This window comes from Pseudonaja textilis, chromosome 6 (assembly GCF_049901715.1).
Source record: "Pseudonaja textilis isolate UNSWEBS1 chromosome 6, rPseTex1.2, whole genome shotgun sequence".
Classification (NCBI taxonomy): Eukaryota; Metazoa; Chordata; class Lepidosauria; order Squamata; family Elapidae; genus Pseudonaja; species Pseudonaja textilis.
In genome coordinates, this window is record NC_141995.1 from 42,509,188 (window position 1) to 42,530,978 (window position 21,791).

Below are 21,791 nucleotides of genomic sequence, written 5' to 3' on the forward strand. Positions count from 1 at the left end.
GAGAACTTTCCCCGCCCCGCAAGATCCGATGCGTCACTTCCGGTAAAAACAGATGCGGCGGCCGTTGCTCTAGTAGCCGCCAGGAGATCGAAAGTGAGTCTGCGGGTGCGGGCGGGCGTGGAAGAGGTGACGGCTCCTGTTTGTGCGCATGGAACCGGAAGCCCGCTGGGAAGCTGGTTTGCTCCAAAGGCTGGCAGAAGCTGCGTGACGCCGCGCTCCCTCGCTTCGAAGGCTCGTACCCGACTGGAAGCCGAGTCGTCGCGGCGGCGGTTGGGACCTCAGCTCGTACAGGTAATGTGGGTCAATATCCAGCCCCCTGGGGGCTTTTTGTTACTGCCGACCTCGGCTAGATCATATTCCTCAACTAAAGGTGGCACTGTCTGTTGCTTTTGCTTCCACTCCTGTAGGAAATTAAAGAGCTTTTGTAAACAGGTGCAAGATGCTGTTCGTTTCTCAGCGCTAGTGTGAGTGTGACAGGCTACATTTCCTAATTGTGAGATGTTGGCTTTTAAAGTAGTTTCCACATTACAGTTTCCACTGATATATGTCCTTCATCTATTCCGTGTGGACCATGGCAATTGCAACTTGGAACGTAAGAGGCATAAAAGATGGGAAGTAAAATGGGTGAAGTGAAAGAAAAACAGATGCATGTTTGGAAACGGTGATTTAAAACAAAAAATAAATAAATCAGTGTACGAATATGTTCAAAGCAAGACTGGCTCGCAAGGATAGAAAGAAATTGCAAAAGAGACAATGAAGTTGGAATAAGCAACATTTAGTTAAGTTTGCTTTTATTTCATGCTGCTAATTTGCTTTGCTTTTTATTTTAGTTATATGCCATTTAATAATTACTTCCAGACATTTTATTTTAAAATTTGCTTTTGAAAGCCATTTTTTAAAGCAAAATGCTTCAAAAGTATTTGAAGGGGCACTCTAGCAAAAGTTTTTGAAAGAATTCTAAGAGTGTAGGCAAAAGACAATATCCTTTTATTACAAATGGGATTTCTAGCTTTTTAATACTGTATATCAAGATTACTTTGAGATTCATACACTTCTGTAATGGTGTATTTTTGTAAATCCCATAAATAATTTCATCATCACAAATTTAAGACCATATAAGTGATCTTTTTCTGGTATTACTGATCATTCATAAAATCTGAATAGTTCTTCAGTCTTGGAAAATTAAATATTGCAGTATAAAATATACACAACATAGATTTTTAAAATAACCATTCTGAATGAAAAATATATGAGAAAACTGATGAAAAATTTCTACCAATATTGTTTTCCTATTATGGTATGTAGCTGGTATAGTATAAATACAAAATATTTCTCTTACCTTTTGTGTACTGCCTTTGTTCTCTGAAATTGTGCATTTAGGAATAAGAGATATATGAACTTAAATAGTTAGAAAAATGTTTGGTTAAGATGTTGGACTGAGTTTGTGAATATTACTTGATGACTTTAGACCAGCTATTCTGTCTCCAAAGTCTACAGGACAGGGTTGTTTTAAAAACAAGAAAGTAGTATTCCTGAATAACAGGCAGGATATACATTTAATTATTTTTATTAAATGAAATATAGTTCCCTTCTTCCAATAGGAAGAACTTGCATGTTCTTTAATCAAATTTATAGCTTGATTTTAAAATTGTTTATATACTCATATCTGTAGCTGCTTAGCTTATTATTTCTGCTAATTATCTGACTTCACTACCCATTAGTATGGGTGTTCAGAGAAAGTTCCTCTTACTATTAGAACCTATATCATTGGGGCTTCATCTGAAATATAACCGTTAGCGATATTCTCCCAAACCATTATATTTTGCATATAATGATATTGCAGATAGAATAAAAAAGACAAGGATTTTTTATGTTGTTCTTTCACACCTGGATAATCTTATATGTACTTTTGGCATCTTCAACTGAAGAAAGATAAACTATGTTCATTTCAATGTTGCTTCCCTTTCAATCATAGTAAGCTAATGTTCTGATGACTATTTAATTTCAATAGTATAGTTCAGCACCAATTTTGCAAAGTGTGGCTACCACTAGTACTCATGAATGTGTTTATTCAAAATAAAGCTGCATAGTAACTGAGTATTAAATTAATACAAATTAATTTATTAAATTAAAATTAAAATGCTGTTGATGCTACTGTGGAATCTTTTTAGTTTCTTTTTAGATATGTAATATAACCCAGCTACACTTTGCTTGTTAGTTGTCTAAAATATAGAATCCCCATATTTATAATGTTTTTGGCTATTTGATAAGGAATGGTTTTTCGAAATAAGGATGCCAACTTTATTGCAAAGTCTCAACTATCCACTTCTACCTAACTTATAAATGTTTCTCAGATAACTTGTAAGCTAAGTTGTGTAGTTTTTTATTTTTTCCTGAAATAATTTTTCTCTGAAATAATGATGCTTTTACAATAATGAAATAATATATTTACCATAATAGATTTTTCCAACTGTTACCATAACAATTCTCTAAATGTGTATATGTTGCACATTGGAGTGGATCAGTGGTTTGAAATTAGGAACTGTACAAGCTTTTCTATCTATACAAGATTCAGTAAAATAAAGAGGTTTCGTCATCACTTTTATAAATACATATTGTTGTTAAAATGTGATGCCTAACTGCCTAATATACAAGGTGACTGATTTAGATTTCAAGGAGGACAGTTTTTAATTGCACTCTTATGCCCTAGCAGAATTTTTTTAAAGGCAGTTGGGTATCTCAGTTCTTGGTTTTAAAGCAAACAAAAGGGTTTTTTTAGGTTTTAGTAAATATTTAACTGGAAATGGTTCTAATTTTCTTAGAATAGTTAAGTTGATTAATCAAAATTTATGGTATCTTTTCAATTAAGATATTTAAATTAAATTATTAAAGTAAGAACTTACAGCCTAATATACACTGCTTTAGTTTTGTCAATGCAATTTGATCATTCAGGCAATTCAGTATGAGTTTGCTAGGAAATCAGTCCTGTTTATAAGTAACTTTCAAAGCTTTGTATTTCATAATATGTACTGATTCACCCCTTCTTCTGGGCACAATTTTTTTTTTGCACATTGCCTTTCAGGGATCCACGCATGGACATACGAAACACATTTTTTTCTACTACCAGCTTCCTACATCTGTCCAAAAGTTGTGTATATGGAGAAAAAAATGGACTAATGGATAAATGTTCAGAGTAGCTTTTCTGGTACATACCATAGTTGTGCATATATGTTTCTTTTGCAGTAATAGGCAAAATAAAAAATATTAGGTCTACATATTACTATTTTAATCTAATATGAATGTGATGAAATTTTGAAATTGAGTTACGTCTCTGGGCTCACAGTAAAATATAACAATCTGCAAAAGAAAATCAGAATGAACTGAGAAGATATATTTTCTATTTGTTTCCTGAAACTGAAGAAATCAATTTATATTCACACTAAATATAGATGCAAAATGACATGATTTATAATAGATCTGTAAAGTACATTTCAAATTTTCCAACATCTTTTCTAATGCTTCAAAGTACTTGTAAATGTTACATCTATATTGTAGACCTATAGTTATTATAAGTAGAAATGTGTTGTTCTGCAGCAGTATTCTCTCTATTTTAATCTATGGATAAATAGTCATAGCTTTAATGTACACTGTTTCAAATATAAAACAAATGTTTCATGTTGAAAATTTCCTATTTGAACCATTTTGGAATGTTTCAAGCTTCAAAACATTTCCAAAATGATTAAAACAACATTTTAAATAAAACATAACATTTCATACTCTAAAAGGACCGTTTTCCATTCAAAATGTTTTCTGTGACAATAGTGAAAACCTACTTCTTAGTTCACTTAGCACCTGAGATACATGCAAAGTATATTAGCAATCAAGAAATCTGTCATAATTTCATTAACATATGGATCCACTCTTTCCTGAACAAAGATTATTCAGCACTATACACTCTGCACAAGAATAGAAGTTATAGAATTCACAAATTGTGAAACATGAAAAATATTGAAAGGTTGTGGAGAGTGACAAAGACTTATTTTCTGTCTCATGAATGCTATTTTTAACTGTTAAAGTCAGATTCCTCATGCTGTTTCTCAATAATTTTGGTAATGACTGGACTGTTGATCTAACTTCATCTTCTGGTACTAAAAGTGCTTGTAAGTAAAGAATATATTATAAATTATCCTGAATGCTGACATCTCTATTCATAGCGTTTCAGTTTATTTCTTTGATTTTCCTTTTATCTCCCTTGAGTTGATTACTAACTGTGCTTACTTTAGCACAGGGGTCACCAACCTTTTGGACCTCAGGAACCACCAAACTCATACTTTTAAATCTGGAGGACAACTAATATGAATTTTTTAAAAAAGATAATATATTTAATATAAAATTTTTATATTAAATGTAAATGTACTGTTTAAAATATATATATATATATTTATTCGTAAATTTTCATGGGTACAGGTATGTAGGTCTAGGTGTGTTCGGGTCTTTAGCTGTGTAAGATTAATCTTATACTGGAAAAGACCCGAACACACCTAGACCTACACATACATACATACATACATACGTAGGTCTAGGTGTGTTCGGGTCTTTTCTGAATACTATATATAGTATTCAGCTTTGTTCGGGTATTTTCCCACGTCATTATAGTTGTGCTTTTAAAGTCGTAGCAACGTTTCGGCAGAATTGCTACAACTTTAAAAGCACAACTATAACGATGTGGGAAAATACCTGAACAAAGCTGAATACCATACATGTAAGTACCCACGAAAACTTAAGAAAACATATACACACACACATACACACACACACACAGTATATTGCTTATTTAATTAGAACAAAAAATATAACAAGAAAAGCAGAGCCCCCCCTCAGATGTGGTCTCCTGTCATTTCATATCTCCCCCAAGTCAGAGGAAACCTCTTCCTCCTTTGCCAGGTGTGGCTGCCTGCCTGGAGTTGGGGGAGGGATGGAAGGCTGGGCTGGAAGCCTCCCCCCACCCTGGGTCTTTAACACCTGGCTTGCTTCTCCACTACTGCCGCCTCCTCCTCCTCCAGCACCTCCTTCTCCGGATAGAGCAATTACGAACTAACCGAGCAGCTACACTGATACCACAGCTGCTCTCTTTCCTGTGGTAAGACTTGGCGTGTGGAGAAAGGAGCTGGCAGCTGCTACTTGGTGGTCCCGCAGGCGAGGCAAAGTCATCCCGGTCCCAGTTAAGACATACCAGTCACAAATCCAGAGCCCAAGCCGAGAGGGGTAGCTTTCCCTGCTGGGAAGAGCAGCGGGCATGGGCACGGGCGTGCACGGTTCAGCACAGTGGGCAACCTCCACTTTAGGCTGATGATCCACATGCTGAAGACCAGATGGCTGTCAGGAAGGTGGGGCAACTGGGTGATACAGTGGATGGACTCATAAGCGTGGGAGATCGTGGCATAGGCCTGGCCTCGAGGTGGTGGGGGTGAGGGGAAAGGATTCTCTGAATTGGTGTCACCTCTGCGCATCGAGGAGGTTGAGCAGCTGCCAGCGATGCCCTGAAAGGAAGATATTGCAAGGTGGAGGCCTCCCGCCCAGAAGCTTCTCTTCCTCCTCGACAGAAGCGCCCCTCTGGCCCCCAATAAGCATCCTTCCCGCTGAGCATGTGAGTGCTTCTGGCGAGGAGGAAGAGGGGGTTGAGCCTCCCCCTCTCAACATCTTCACCTGAAGGCAGCTGCTTCCTGCAGCTCATGAAGTCCACACTCTTCCCACTGCTGCTCAGCCTCCTCGATGCACTGAGGCAGGACGCAGCAGCCATGACACGGGAAACTGCAGGATTGCCCCGCCTCAGCATGCTGCGGCCCACCAAAATTTTCTCGCGGCCCACCGGTTGGCAACTGCTGCTTTAGCATACCAATTCAAGGTTTAAACCTCTTTCTGAATACAGAGATTGTTTGAAAGATCTTCCTTGTTTTTCCATGTCTGTTTTCATGTTCTATTTCTTCACATATGTTTTTGTAATACTGTTTCTTGTTTCTTCTAATAGCCTCTAAAACAATTTGCTAAGTTTCTTTCTGAGAGTTTGTTTTTCTTAACCTTGGCTTGTCTCCTCTTTGCTGTTTGTTGTTCGCTTTCTCCTCCTCCTCCTCCTCCTCCTCTTCCTCCTCCTCATCCCGCTTCTCTCTCTCTCTGTTCCTTTTTGGCAATCTCTTTTCACATTTATCTTTCTTTAAATCCTTTCCATAATTCCTTGTTTCTTCTGTCAATAAAGTTCAGGATTCACTAGAATGCATAAAGATACTTAGAATCTTTGCTGGAAATGTGAACAACATGAAGAGACTTTTTGTCATTTTGATGGACATGTAAAAAAAGCCAAAATATTTTGAATACAAATACATACATTAATTCAGAAGATTTTAAAGATAAAAGTACAACTCAAACTATATACTTTCCTTTAGGGACTAATGGACAAGCAACTAGAAGATAAGTCACAGAACTTTGTTTTCTATATAATGACTGCAGTGAGAGCATTATATATTCCACAGTGGAATTGTTTGACATTATCCATAGGATTTTAATTATATCCTCTTTAATTAGAGAAAAACAATATTTTTATAATTGAATGGATAACCCTTTTTATAAACTTTTTGCATAAAAAACACACTTATAATTTTTGGTGTTGGTGAATAGAAAAAACTGGAGAAAGTGAGACGTTTTTGTAATTATAGAGTAACAATTTTGTAATTGTATTTGTATTTGCTACAAAAGAAATTAGAAGCTTCTTCCTACTTTGTTGTTCTTTCTGAGCTTTTCTTTTTTCTTTACTGCTCCTTTTTTGTTTGCATTAGTTTTTATGTGTTTTATAAAATCATTTTTTTAAAAGATCAATTATTGGAGTGCAGAAATTTATAAATCAGTTTCCTGCTTCATTTCAGCTTCCTTAGCTATACAATGCAACTACATTTTAGTCTTTCATATTTACAACTTTGACCTTCCAGTCTTCAATCACAAGCAGCACTTGCTTGCATGTTCTGTCATTTTCAAATTGGATGTGATCATAAAACCCACCAACCTCCTCTTCTTCTGCATCAGTGATTGGAACATAATCTTGAATGTCTATTTGGTTATTGATTATATTGTAGCCAAGTATTGTTATTGCTATGCCATTATAAAAGTAACACTCATTTCTTTGTTTTTCATGTCCTGAGTAATAAACAGTCTGATATTCTGAATGAAAATGTCCCATCCCAGTCCATCTCAATTCACTGATTGTTCTGATGGTAATTTGTAGTCATTTCATTTCATCTTTCATTGTGCCGAGCTTTCATGTACACATGCTTCTTATCAGTAGTGGGATTCAGCCGTTTCACACCAGTTCAGTACAACCAGTAGTTAATTTTTTTGTTGAGTTTGGTGAACAGGTTAGACATGTTCCAGAAAATCTGTGTTTTTCAGAACATGTCTGTTTTTGTTCAACTTCCTTCCAGGAAGGGAAAAAACCCTTCCCCAAAAGTCCAAGAGAGGACTGATGGAAACCTTTGATCACATCAGTCAGGTGAAAACTGTCTTACTTTACAGCAGGTGGTGGGGCAATACAGGGCCTGCGCATAAGGTGACAACCCAGGGCCAAAGCACCAGAGGGTCAGGGAGGGTGAGCATCCAGCCTGCAGCATCCATTTGGCCCCTTCCTGGCCAGAGCTGGAATGCCGCTGCATTTAAGTGCTGGCCTCCCTTCCTGTGGGCCTGGGCAACTGCTAGAGAGGGACGGGCCCCCAAGCATTTCTTTGATGCCCTTGCTTCCCCCAAGCATTTCTTTGCCAATCCATCGCGGTTTTTTGTCGCATTGCTTGCTGTCATGTGTAGGGAAAGAAAAATTTGTGGGACTAAAAAAAGGGTTCAATCAATCAATTCAACTTCTTGCAAAAAAAAAAAATCTCGCGGAGTTGGAATTGACTGAACTTTTTTTTATTCCCGGAAACTTGTTTTCCCTGCACACATTGACACTGTTGCGGGAGGCTTGTCCTGCATATGCGGCGGAGCCAGAGGATGGGGATCGGCCACGCTTCCCACAACAGCCAACCTGACCCTGGACGAACCAGTTGTTAAATTATTTGAATCCCACCACTGCTTTCTGTGTTCCTTCTGTAATTCTATCTTTGGAGCTTTGGATTTTGTTTTCCTGATGGCAGCATCAGCAACTAGACATCTCAAAGGCTTAAATCTAGCCATGTCATAAACACTATTAGTACTGAACATAAACATTAATTAGTACTCAATAGTAAATTGAATGTTATCTGACCTGAGAGACTTATCATCCAGCATTATATCATGAATCATTTTGTATTTTTTAGTCATGTTTTTTTTGTAAAAATGTAAGAGTCATTTAACATTGCATTCTTTTACGCAATATGAATTGATGTCTTTATTAATGTGATGAAAGTGATCATCTGCCTCTGACATCTTCCTATATCTCTGCTGTCAACAGTACAGGGACCTGTTTGCTTAACTGGGCAGCTGAAATGACCTTCACACCTTGGATATCCCTGCTAGGAATATATACTCTTGGCATATACACTTAAACTATTGTAGATCTCGTAATATAGTATCTTTATAACAAGGAACTGCTATGACTTTCTTTTTAAAAAATTACAAGGAAAACTAACGTGAAATTGTTTGATAAATTTTTTACATTTAATATATTGATAATGTATTTATTAATGAAATCCATGTGGCTGCCCATCTCACAGAAAGTGACTATATAGATGCAGATTTATAGGTTAAATAATTGTTTCTGAAATAAAGTGTATAAAGTTATGTCAGGACTAAACAAGATAATTCATTGAAGAAAAAGGTAGGTACAATAACTGAAATATTTTGATTTTTTGGGCCAATACATATATTGTCAGAATATAATAAAAAATAAAAAGCAGAAAATCAATGTAATAAAACCTTCAAAAATCAAAGATAAAATTCAAGATAAGTGTCTACAACTTTCATTAGAGATGAAGGCTCATTGAAATAAAACTACTTTAAGATGTTTGGAACCTTGTGCTGAGATCCACCTGTTCTTCTTAGGGGGTGGGGGGTGGAATACTTTTCTATACAATAAAGGCTACCTTATGGCTCACAGCCTTTTTACCTGCCACTTCTCCTTTAGATGTTCAAACAATTGAGTCTGGCATGGTTTTGCCTGATATATCCTAGTGCTGTGCTAGGTAGGTCTTTAACAGTAATGAATGACCAGTATGTTGAATTGGGCTCAGAAACCTGCCGGTAGCCAATACAATTATTTTATCATAGCTGTAATTCTATCCAGGTAAGATTAATCTTCTAAAAGTCTTGCTACTCTTAATTTCTGAATAGGTTAAAACAAAAGCCCCACATAGAGTTTATTACAGTAATCCATTTGGGTGGAGAATAGGGCATGGGTTACAGACATCAGGACATCCATGTCTAGGTGGATCATAAACTGATATGTTGGTTAAAGCCAAGGAAAAAACAACAAGAGCCAATAAATAAGTTCCACAAATCATAGATTCCCATCTTTGTAGTGAGTAACTACTAGGAGTGCTATTATTGAAGTCCCCAAACATTTACTAATGATTCCATCTTGATAGAAATTTATCTGGTTTTGTTTTGCCTCACCCAGATTCCCATAGGCACTGTCTAGTTTCATGGGGTTTTTTCACTTAGAATCTCACATTCTTTATGAATCTATATCTCAAATATTTATCTGAATTATTTTTATAGCTGTGTCTGTAGTGGAAAGAGAAACCCAGTAACATTTCCTCCTAGTTCATGGATAGAAGAATTGTTTTACTGAGGAAATTGATTGAATCCAAAATGCACTTCTAGTAGATTTTGATGATGTCATATGAATCACTTCAAGTTGTTTAGAAAATAGTGAATCATGTTTTTAAAACACTAGTTTACATTTAATTAATATTATGAAATTTTTTTTTCTTTATCTTTAATATTTGCAGTTGATCATAGCTATAGATAAAATATTAAATTTGTTAACCTCATATTTCTCTAGCTTTGTAATACTTTGCATAGAATCACCAAATCCTGTCCATTAATATATGTTCAATAGAATTCAATATAATTAAATATATATCTACAAACTTTTTTACTGTTATGATTAACAAATCCTGTTGTTCTTTTTAATGAAGTAATTTGTATGTCTTTTTCCCTTTTGTTTACAACCTACAGGCTTGCAGATGGGTCAAGGGTTGTGGAGAGTGGCAAGAAACCAGCAATTACAACAGGAATACGGAGGACAAAGCTGTCTTTCCAGGGAAAATGGTAGAAGGATGACTGTTAATAATGTTCCAAATACTAATCACCGGAAACATGCCCAAGGAGGAATTGACATTTACCACCTGTTGAAAACTCGGAAGTCAAAAGAACAAGAAGGATTCATCAACCTAGAAATGTTACCTCCTGAACTTAGTTTTACCATTTTGTCATACCTGAATGCAACAGATCTCTGTCTGGCTTCATGTGTGTGGCAGGATCTTGCTAATGATGAGCTTCTGTGGCAGGGGTAAGGTAACAAGGCGGAAAAGGCAATTAAAATAAAAATTTATTGTGTGTGCTTTAAAAAAATCAGGTGAAAAATTACTATGAACAATCATGTGAAAAAGAAAGGACACCCTCTTCGAGTTTCATGATGTAATGATAACTGATGACTGGTATGTCTTGTGTTGTTTGCCAGGGTAGATAAAAATTGGATGATTAAAAAAAGTTGGATTTTTTTAAATTTTATTTTTGTTTAATTTTTATCAAATGTATTTTAATAAAATGCTTTTGGAATAAAAGTCTATCTAAAGATAGTTTTCTATTTAAGATATATTAATAGTTTAGTTTATTCAGCATGAAATGGAGCTTAGTTATGTAGCATGAGGCTATATACTGTATTCTGCAATATTTACATTTTTTGTAAACTCATTCATTGAATCCAAGCTCTGCAAGTAATATGCATTGCATTGATGCATTTCCACAAAGCAGAGATGACAGTTACTCTTTAAAAATTATGATTTAAATTGAATTGAATTGATTTAAATCAAATCCACCCTGGGTATTGCGCACCTAAGGTTGTATTTATCTACATTTAAGAACTACTAAGGACCAGATTATTTTTACTAGGTCCTGATATAACTCAAAGAGGGTGTAATTTCTTTTTCACATGACTATAGTTCGTTAATTATGCCAATATTTTGGCTTTGAAAATGTCAAAATGTAATGAAAAAGTCTAAAAATAATGGGATTCAGTAGCCATTAATAAAAATATGAACTTGAATCATAAAGCAAATCATCTTATAATGTAGGGGCTTTCAATTTCTTCCAGCTCTTTTCCACTATTAAAAAAAATTGTTTCCACTACTAAAAGTTTTGTCTAAAATAATGTACGTAGTAGTTTGTGAATGACAACAAGATGTTTGTTCAAGGCCTTAATGCTTTTATCAGTATCCAATTGTGTCTTCTTTCAAAACAATTAAGTATAATATTAACAAGTACCATTCAATTACTCAATAAAACATAGGAAATAATCTTACTCACTTTAAGCAGTAAAAATGTGCAAATCAGCATTTCAGGAAAAAAATTGAAGAAAATTCTAATTCCAGTTGATACTGATTGATTATATAAATCACTGAGCTTTGGAATTAATAAGAGTTTTATGTTTTTGTTTAACATTAATAGGAAGAAACAGTAATTTCTCTAATTTTTTATTTTTTAATTTGACAATCAAATAGATTTCTTTGAATCACTCAGTGTAGGATGTTTTAAAAAGCATTTTTTAAATCTATACACCATGATGCAGGAACTATTTGTGTTCTGTCCTCACTACATGTTAGTCTGTGTGCAGCTCGACATGGAAGTAAACCCATCTATCCTCCAATGAAACAGACAGTGTGGTAGATCTGAATGCTTTATTGAAAGAACATGATATGGTGAAACTAGGGAAAATAGGAATACATGCAATAAGAACCAAATACAAGATAGTATTGGGTTAGTGCTGAACTTAATAATTAATAAATACAAGCAATCTTATCTCATCAGTGTATGGAATGTCCTTGGGTGACTATGTGCCACAGATTAAGATAGATTCTTCTTTGTGCTTCTGCCTTCTCCAAATGCTAAAGGAAATGGAGTCAGCCTTCCTAGTGGGCACTAGTTTTGAGAGTGCAGGGTAATGGGATGGGGTCAGCTTCAAACAATATACTTGGTATTTGTCTCTTTGGCCGCTAGATGGGTCTAGAACACAACAGTGTATAAAGATGGTATGTGGGCATATTTGTTCCTCCGGCCACTAGATGGGACTAGAGAGCAACAAAAGTATATAAAAGTTAATGCTGGGGCATATCAACTTGTAATATACTTTTATTCTATTGAATATATAGCATAGGTATATAATGTACTTTGCATTTATTTATTTTATCCCACTTGTATTGTTTTTATAAATAACTTAGGATAGCAAACATATTTAATAATCCTTCCTCCTCTCAACAACAACCAGTTCTATGTCTGCTGATGTTTTTGCCCACCCGCCTGCCGGGGCTCTTACCTGACCTTTATTTCCTGCGGTTTCAACTTCAGCTGCCATGCGAGGCACAGCTGCAGTTAAACAGGAAAAAAGTACTTTTTCAAGGGCTGCTTCTCGGCACGCAACGCTGCTTAGCTGTCCAGGCACCAGGCTGATGATGATTTACAGGTGTGTGCTCAGCTTCCAGGGAAGCACATCGTAAATCACCGAACCTCATAAATCACCGAAACGTTAGTTAACCCTTTCAGATCCCACCCCTGGCTGAGAAAGAGCATCCCAAAGTCACCCAGCCAGCTTTTATGACGAGACTAGATCTTACATTCTCCTGGTTTCTAAAGTAGTACTTTACTTTATTGTCATTGCATCTTGTACAACAAAATTAAATGCCATCTTCGGTGTACATTGTAACTATAAAAATAAACACAAACACACATTCTTCACATTCTATTCAATTGAATTGAAAACCCCTGATACTGCATTAATATGCACTATACAGTAGAATTCAATATAGTTACTGCTCTGGGATAGAAGTTATTTTTCAGCCTATTTCTAGGCAAACATCTTAATTTAAATTTATGTTAAATTTAGTTTCCTTTAATCAGAATTTGTGGAAATGAAACATGTTATAATAATTTTTAAAAAACTATAAAAATAACAACTTTGGACAATCTATCAGCCTCTAAAAATTCATGTTTGAATGAAAAGCACAAATGCAGATAAAAATAGGTATCTTGTAAAGCACCTCTTAGTTCAGTTGGGTTAGTGCCAAGATGCTCTTAGTTATTAAAAACAGTAAATATATAGAATTCAGTGCCTAATAAAATAAATCAAAATCATTCATAGTCACCAATATCACATTCCTGCATATATCCACTATATGTGATACAATAATTTATTGACTTCATTGATTGTTATTACTAGGTAAATGTATGTTATGCTTATACCCTATAGCATTATATTCTATATCTATGGCTACAGTAAATGGTTCTTTTATTTGTAACCCTGTATTTCCCTCCTATGTAACACTTACTCAGAAACACACGGGATCACATTCTTTCTCTGTACAATGATTGATTTACTGAAATGTAAGCTGCTTTCTAATATCTGGTAGGTTTATTACTTTTACAAGTCAGATTAAGGTGAACTGATTTTTAGATTTACTTACTTAGGTAATTTGAAATATTAATGCAGTTATTATATAAATACAAGCACTAGATAGCACCATTCATTTGTCTTTTTATCCAGCACAGACTATCCCAATGCTTACCTTCATGTTCAGACTTCTGGGTGTGAATTTAGAGTTGTTGCATATTTGCTAGGCTTTTTCGGCCAATACTGCATCTCTTGTTCACTACCCAAAGTTTAGAACAATTTTGGAAGATTACAACAGCATTATGCTAATCTGAATTTCAACTTTTATTGTTCTAATTAGGGAAATCTCTTTCTCTATCAAGACAGGAATAATAACATCCTCTTAATTTTTTCCTTATCTCTTTTATGTTTTATATATTCTGAGATATGTCTAAACTGCTTTGTTTTTAGAAAAGCAGCAAAATGTGATAGCTATATTGCTATTTATAAGATGGTGATATAAGAGATATATAATAGTAATTACATATTGCTAGTATATTATGTGATAGTCACATTTCATTTTATACACACACACACACATACACACATATATAAATATAAATTTTGTTTGTGTGTGTGTAATACACACACCTTTTCTGACAATGACACTTAATAAAATTAAAACAGTGAAACATAATATAAAAGATGATGATGATGGTGATGATGATGATACATAAAGGTATCTGTACTACAGAAGCATTATATGAGGGAGGGTTTCTCAACATTTGTATTACATCTTTTCCTACAGTAGCATCTTATCCCCAATACTTTTTGACATCTGCATAAAGCTTCTGTATAGAAGGGCCAAATACCGTATTATAAGAAATCCGATTGAAGTGTTCTGTATCTGTATTTCTGTTGCATCAGAATCAGATGAAGCTTTTTGTGCCTTGGTGCTTTACATTCTATCTGCATGTCCTAAAAATCTAAATGAGATTAAATTAATTAAAATTGAAAGTAGATAAGTCTCAAGTTTAGATAATTAGTACTTTTTCACTGTGGCTGACCCTCTAATGGATTATCTTAATAGTACTTAAAAAGCCTAACAGAGAATGTGTCTCCACCCACAACTGTTGACAGTGGCTTTCTCTGAGAGGCAAAGAATTTTTTCCCCAAAGGAATGATGTAGTGAGTCACAAGGCAGCCGACACAGACAGGTTCTAGCTTGTATGTCGAATCCTAAAGAAATGATTAGTACCTAGATAAAATTTTCGGTCAAAATGCGTTGATCAGCAAATCCAATGAGTTTCAAAACAGTTGAGTACCAAGGTACCACTTTGTTCCCCCCGCCCCCTTTCCAGATACAAGTGCCAAAATTTGCACTCACTAGAGCTCTACATATTATACTAACTATGAAAAAGCTTGTGGTTTTATTTCTGCTTCTGTTTCCACTTTGAGCTATGTGGTCAGGGTTCTGCATTAAATCACAACTCTGGGCATTTAACCCCATATTAAGCCCTTATTTCACTTGGCAGAAGACTCTTAGACACAACCTAGCTACTTTATAATACTTATGCCAGACAAGCCTGAAGATTACAGTGGTTGTTTTTTCTATTGCCCCATCTGTGTTTCTGTATGTCTGTCGATCCATCCATTCTGCACAGTTTAAACTGTAGTCCCTTTTCTTTGTAATTTAATGAATGCTTGAAGACCCTGACAATTAAAAAAAACCTTATGGAATATCTTATTAATGAGATGAGATTGGCATATATAATCAGACTGTTACAACTTCCTTTCCTTCCATTCAGGCATTTTATTTTGCACGCATTTCTTAATTCTTGCATATTGAGCTGCTGGTCTTTTTCTATAATTTCAAATCTGAAATCCGAAAAAGATATTTGAAATAAAACATCATAGTTAGTTTTATACTTGTACAAATAGAAGGTATTGAAATTACTTGGTTTGTGTAAATCTTAATATTTGTGTGCAGTAGCATTCCTTTCTGTGTGTGTGTGTGTCACACAATCAACTCTTTTGACTCGTGGAGGAGTCATTATATATAATACCATTGCTTGTCAGGGAAAAGAAAACATAAAACACATTCCTCAAATTACTATCTTAGAAAAGTACTATTAAAGTCTATTGGTTACATTGTTTGAGAATTTTACATACTGCATTTTAGAATATTTTGTAAGGCAATTACTTGATGGTAATATTCAGGAAATGGATCCAATCCTAAAATCTTATGTTACATTTTTATAGCTAACAGACTTTTTTTACATTGTAGACTGTGCAAATCCACTTGGGGTCACTGTTCCATATACAATAAGAATCCACCTCTTGGGTTTTCTTTTAGAAAACTGTATATGCAATTAGATGAAGGCAGCCTCACTTTTAATGCCAATCCTGAAGAGGTAAGTAAAATTCATATATCATTGATACTATTAGATATAGTGATGATGCTATTGTTTATTTTTCAACTGTTTTACAAACCCAAAATTATCCCAGAAGTGATAACCTAAGGAAAATATGTCTCTTGAAGAACAAAAATGGCATATAACTTTTTAAATAAATTTGATTAAAATCCAAACAAATATAACTGAAATTTAGTGGGTTTATGTGCATAAAGAGACTTTGAATTAATGTTATTTTGTGACAGATCATTATTGAAAGACCTGCAGTGCATGAAATGCAAAGTCTGAGAATTTCTTGGTGATTATGTTGATAGAAGAAGAAAAAAAGTACCTAAAAATCAAAAGAGAGTAAAACAAAACCTCAAAATAATGCTTGAAGAATTTAATTTGCATTGTATGACATAAAGAATAAATATGGTTGAATTATACACACACACAAACACACACACACACACACACACACAGACATACACGAGTCATAATTTCCATATGGAACATAGCCAATAAGTTGTAAAACATTTGAAATGTGAATCCCTTACTCTAGCTCAGGGGCAGGAATCATACAGAAATATCCAATACAGTAATGCAACAGTTACAAAATTTGAAAACAACAATAGAAAAAATATGAACATTTGTGTGGTAGTTATATTTCAAAACATATTTTTTAAAAATTATTTTTATCTGAAAAATTACATAGCCATACCTTTTTAATAGAATTATGAGGTTCATGAAAATTTAAAGGTTTTTTTGTTAATTGAAATAAACATCAAAGTTTATAGAAAGTAAATATTTCTATAATAAGGAAATGATAAAAGAACTAGACAAATAACATTGTATGACACTTTCTAATGAGCGATTTCTATGCACGCAGGTTTTACATTGAGAATAGGTTTTGTAGTTTCAAGACATGTACATGTATTTATAACAGAATTTGAGCATATACATGCAAAATCACCCATTTATTAGAGAATGACTTTACACAACAAAACATTAAAATGACTATCATAAATTACATTGATAAGATACATATTTTGGCAATTTCTTTTCTAGAAGGCCAAATTAGGAAATTATATGTGGATCCATAGGCATCATAAATATGCAGCCTTGTGTCACAATTTAAAAGAATAGAATTATTTGTGGAAAGATTCTGTTCCCCTGCTGCTTTAGCATATATAAATCTTAACTATAATTAGACTAACGCATGTTTTATTTACATGTCAATTAGATTCAACATGTTGAAATCTATCTCATAAGATAGAATTACTCTGTAATTGTTAAGATTTGTTCCATATGAAATACTCTGGGTATTTAAAAATATAATGTTCCATATAAAATCTCTCTCCCAGGGAGTTAACTACTTTATGTCCAAGGGAATATTGGATGATTCACCAAAGGAAATAGCTAAGTTTATCTTCTGTACAAGAACTTTAAATTGGAAGAAACTGAGAATATATCTTGATGAAAGGTAACTTGATTATAAAATGAGAAACATCACATTCCCTTGTATATATGGGGATTTCTTATTAAAACATTATGAAATAACGAGATACTGTTACTTATTTCTGTATTACTTCATCAGCACCTTCATTAATCAAGAATTATACTCTCCGCATTGTGGATAAATCTACTGTCTGTTGAATCCCCAAAGGAATTTAAATGGGAGACACCTGATTATGCCTATCTGTATCTGAAATCATATTCTCTCTCTCTCCCTTTCCCTCCCTCCCTCCTCTATCTATCTATCTATCTATCTATCTATCTATCTATCTATCTATCTATCTATCAGTATTCCTTAGCATCTTTTCAACTATTGTATTAACTCTTAAGTTAGACAAGGATTATAATACTGTTCTGCTATTCATATGTTCACATTGTATTAAATTAATGACTGATTACATACAATTTGTCTAGTTTAATAGTTTCTGTCATGTATAACAGTGAAAGCAAATACTTTGAAAAGCACAGCCAGAAAAAACAGAATATTTTACAATGTATCTAAAATATAAGCAGTTTAAAGTATTTTTCTCCTTTAAATTAGGCGAGATGTTTTAGATGATCTTGTGACACTACACAACTTCAGAAATCAGTTCTTGCCAAATGCACTGAGAGAATTTTTCAAGCACATTCATGCCCCCGAGGAGCGTGGTGAATATCTTGAAACTCTCATTACAAAGTTTTCACACCGATTTTGTGCTTGTAACCCTGACCTGATGAGAGAGCTTGGCCTTAGCCCAGGTAAGGAGGAGCAGCATGTATCTATTTTACTTGATGGGTTGACATGCCATGTTGTATTATAAAATTTAAAAGTTTAACATATGTGATATTCGTGTTTAAATCTAATAGAGTAGAGTTGAATTGAGTTCTGTATTGGCCAAGACACACAAGGAGTTTATTTCCGGTGCATAAGCTCTCAATGTACATAACAGCACTGAGTTGAGCAAAAGCCTTAGGCTTCTATGTTGTACATTCTTGTTGTAAAGCTTGAAAGAATTATTAATTGACATATGTCTTATAGATACTTATTAAAAACCAGAGAAAATTGATTCAGTGTCCATATTGCTGTAAAAAAGGGAAGGAAGACAGACAGACAGAATTTTGATATAATATACTAGAATGATAGTATGTTATCCCTACATGTGACTTTCCCAAGGAAATATGGCTAAAATTTAAATACATTTTAACCTTATTTAGTAATGCAGTTCTTTTGCTTTTATACAGTATTCTTTTTTTTATTTTACAAATAAAGAACATGAATTCCTAGAGTCTTGTCCTAAAGAATTTAAATCCTTTTACTGTAAAATATTGTGCAGGTTTCTTAAATTGTAAGCAGGCTTCACAAAATATTTTCTTATTCTTTTTTATGCTTAGATGCTGTTTATGTATTATGTTACTCTTTGATCCTGCTTTCCATTGATCTTACTAGCCCTCATGTGAAGAATAAAATGTCAAAGAGAGAATTTATCCGAAACACACGTCGTGCTGCTCAGAACATTAGTGAAGATTTTGTTGGGCACCTGTATGACAATATCTACCTTATAGGCCACGTGGCTGCCTAAAAAGCACAGTTTGTTAAGACTTACCATTTGTTGTTAGAAGAAGTCAGCAACTGAAGGAATTTTATCTGTTGTAGATACTGTATAAGGGTTAAATTAGTGCTGGTTATTCTAACCTCTTTCTGCAATCAAAATGTACACAAGCAACTTTTTTAGCAATTTACTATGGAAGCTGAAGAATTTTTTGCAAATTTTTTTTAAACTTTGCTTACAGTTTGCACAGAACTTTGCAATTAGTCTGACATATTACCATTTCTGAATGTTAAACTGACATTATAGTTTTAAACTGACAAGATGGTGGACTTGTGCAGTTGATTTGCTTGAACACTTTAACCAGTTCATTTTTTTAAAAAAAATGTAATATGTACATACTGTATTTGACTAAAGAGATTTATAACCATAATTATTTTATTGTAAAATATTTTAAATAAAATTGTTTTTTCCTCTTTTCTTCCTACTAGAAGATATATTGGATAATTTATTTCTTCACATAGTGAGATGGTGCACGCTCTTTAAAAGTTTACTTCACAGATGCATAACCAGTTATAAACTATAATATTCTATGGGTTTGGGCACCTATGGTTCTTTTTTGTTGTTGAACTATGATTCCCACAATCTTCCCCATTGGTCGAGTGGGGCTGTCAGGCATTATAGTACAGCAGCACTTAGAGAGTTACAGGTTCCCCACCCTGATTCATAACCACCAAACTGGAAGACAGGGTATCAGTCTATCCTTGTGCCTCAATATCTAGTGCCTAAAATATTTAAAAGTCAAGGTTGGATGCTTTTATTATTGTTAATGTCTAGGTATGCTTTCTAACAATCAAGGTTTGGCAAGATTTATTTGCTTGCGTTAATCATGCTCGTTTTGTCGTATCTAGAGCAGAAAACGTTCTTTGTGAATTAGATTAAGAGACTGGGATACAAAGGATCTATCTGCACAAGCCTTCCCACCTCTTTCAGCCTGTTCTTCCTGCTCCCATGATATCCCCAATGTGCACTGTAGGTATAATTTTCCCTTTTTTTTTCCCCCACTAGAATTTTCTCCTGCCAATCCTATAATTTTTTGTCTAACAGGCAGTGAAACTTGGCTATGCTCTAATTCAGCACTTGCAATACAAGAAGTGGCCTGAGCAGACATGGCTAAAGCAGAGCCTTTTGAATGAATAGTGGGGGAAATGTAGCACTGACCCCAACATTGTTTCACTATCAGGTATATTTGGGTCTGTTTCTATAGACCCACAGAAATGGTAATTTATAAGACCATGGAATGCCTTCTGATATTTTTTCTATATAAATAACATATTGTCCTTGTTTAAATTGCTGAATTGGTATATGATTGGATTAAGACACCTTTTATTTGAATGGGGGGAGTATCATTTAAAAGCTGATAGGAGTAAAGTTAATTGTGGACTATAGACTATCTGCATTGGCTTCAACTATCTGTCAAAAAAAATCTCGCAGTCCAGATGTAAAGAAGTGTATAATATAGCCAATGTTCAAAGTGAAACAACGTAAAGCTAGTGGTAGAATCCGGTGTTGGGCACCACGATTTCTCTGTCTCTTCTGCATCTCCTCTCATCGTATCAGGGGACTAAGTAAAATTTTCTAAAACCGTGAATCAAAGTTGAAGTGCACAACTGGATTCCAGCCATAGTTCCTAAGTCCAAAACTATATATATTTTTCAAAGCAAGTTGAATTTAATTATCAGTAACTTTTGAAGAAGGTTAACTTGGACATTTCTCAAAGTTTAAGAAATACTTAAGAAAATCTGATAACTAATATGTTGAGTTGAAAGTGGTTAAGAACTTGTGCTTTAAATGATGGATTTGAAATGCGATGTAATAATGACTTTAACTGTGCTTGATAAAGTTACTTAATTATCACAATTATTTTTCCAATTACTAGAATGTCTATATTTTGTTTTCCATTTTGAATTCTGCATATTTGTTGACAAATCTGAAATTGGTATTACTCTTCAGCTGACATAATTATGTTTTGAAAAAAATCAAAATTGCACTGCAAATATTGGGGGGTTTGGGGTTTATTTGGTTAACTTTCTTGTGAAATGCAAATGAAGGTTAAAATGCAGATTAGTGAATTATAACTCATTTCTTATATATTATTGTTACTTTAAATAAACATTTCACTGAATAAAATTTAGAGTCAGTTATCAGTTTTTTTGTTTTTATACTTTTCTAAATATCATTAAGAAAGGCTGTACCATTAGTACTTGTAAATAATCAACTACCACCTAATTTTATAAATATTTACTCAGAAGTTAGTTTTTCCTAACCTTTCCTAACCTTTTCTGGGTAAATATGCCTAGAATTGCTTCTTTAAATGGATGGGTTTCAGTATGAAAATAAAGATTATATTTTAAATGTTCAGATAAAAAGTAGACACATCTTTTGAAAGGCATACAGGAGCTTTGTTATGTATAAGAGATAAAGTATCAACTGCTCGGGGTGTTTTTTCCCCCCTGAAACTATAGAACATGGATTGGCCATTCTGAAGATTTGAATGACCCAGATTCTTAACACAAGAACATGAAATTTGCCTGTATCCCTGTACAATTTATAATGAACCATCATATTTAAATGGACAACTGGAAAGAGCCACATTCATTTCAGCCCACTTATCCATCAGCTTTGTAGATGTGATGTGGCCCGGGTGAGAGCAAGGTGGCTGGGTAGTAGAAATAGGGCAGAGTGTGTTTTGGT

The 21,791-nt window shown here is 34.2% G+C and overlaps 1 protein-coding gene across 1 annotated transcript; it reads left to right on the plus strand.

Annotated features, from left to right (window-relative positions):
- The first annotated feature begins 26 nt into the window (after positions 1-26).
- On the plus strand, positions 27-21,227 carry FBXO8 (F-box protein 8). The gene is made up of 6 exons (XM_026699687.2): positions 27-291; positions 10,195-10,528; positions 15,888-16,014; positions 17,361-17,479; positions 18,053-18,249; positions 18,883-21,227. The coding sequence occupies exons 2-6, from the start codon at positions 10,203-10,205 to the stop codon at positions 19,068-19,070; spliced, it is 957 nt and encodes a 318-aa protein (XP_026555472.1). The 5' UTR covers positions 27-291; positions 10,195-10,202; the 3' UTR covers positions 19,071-21,227.
- Positions 21,228-21,791: the final 564 nt, after the last annotated feature.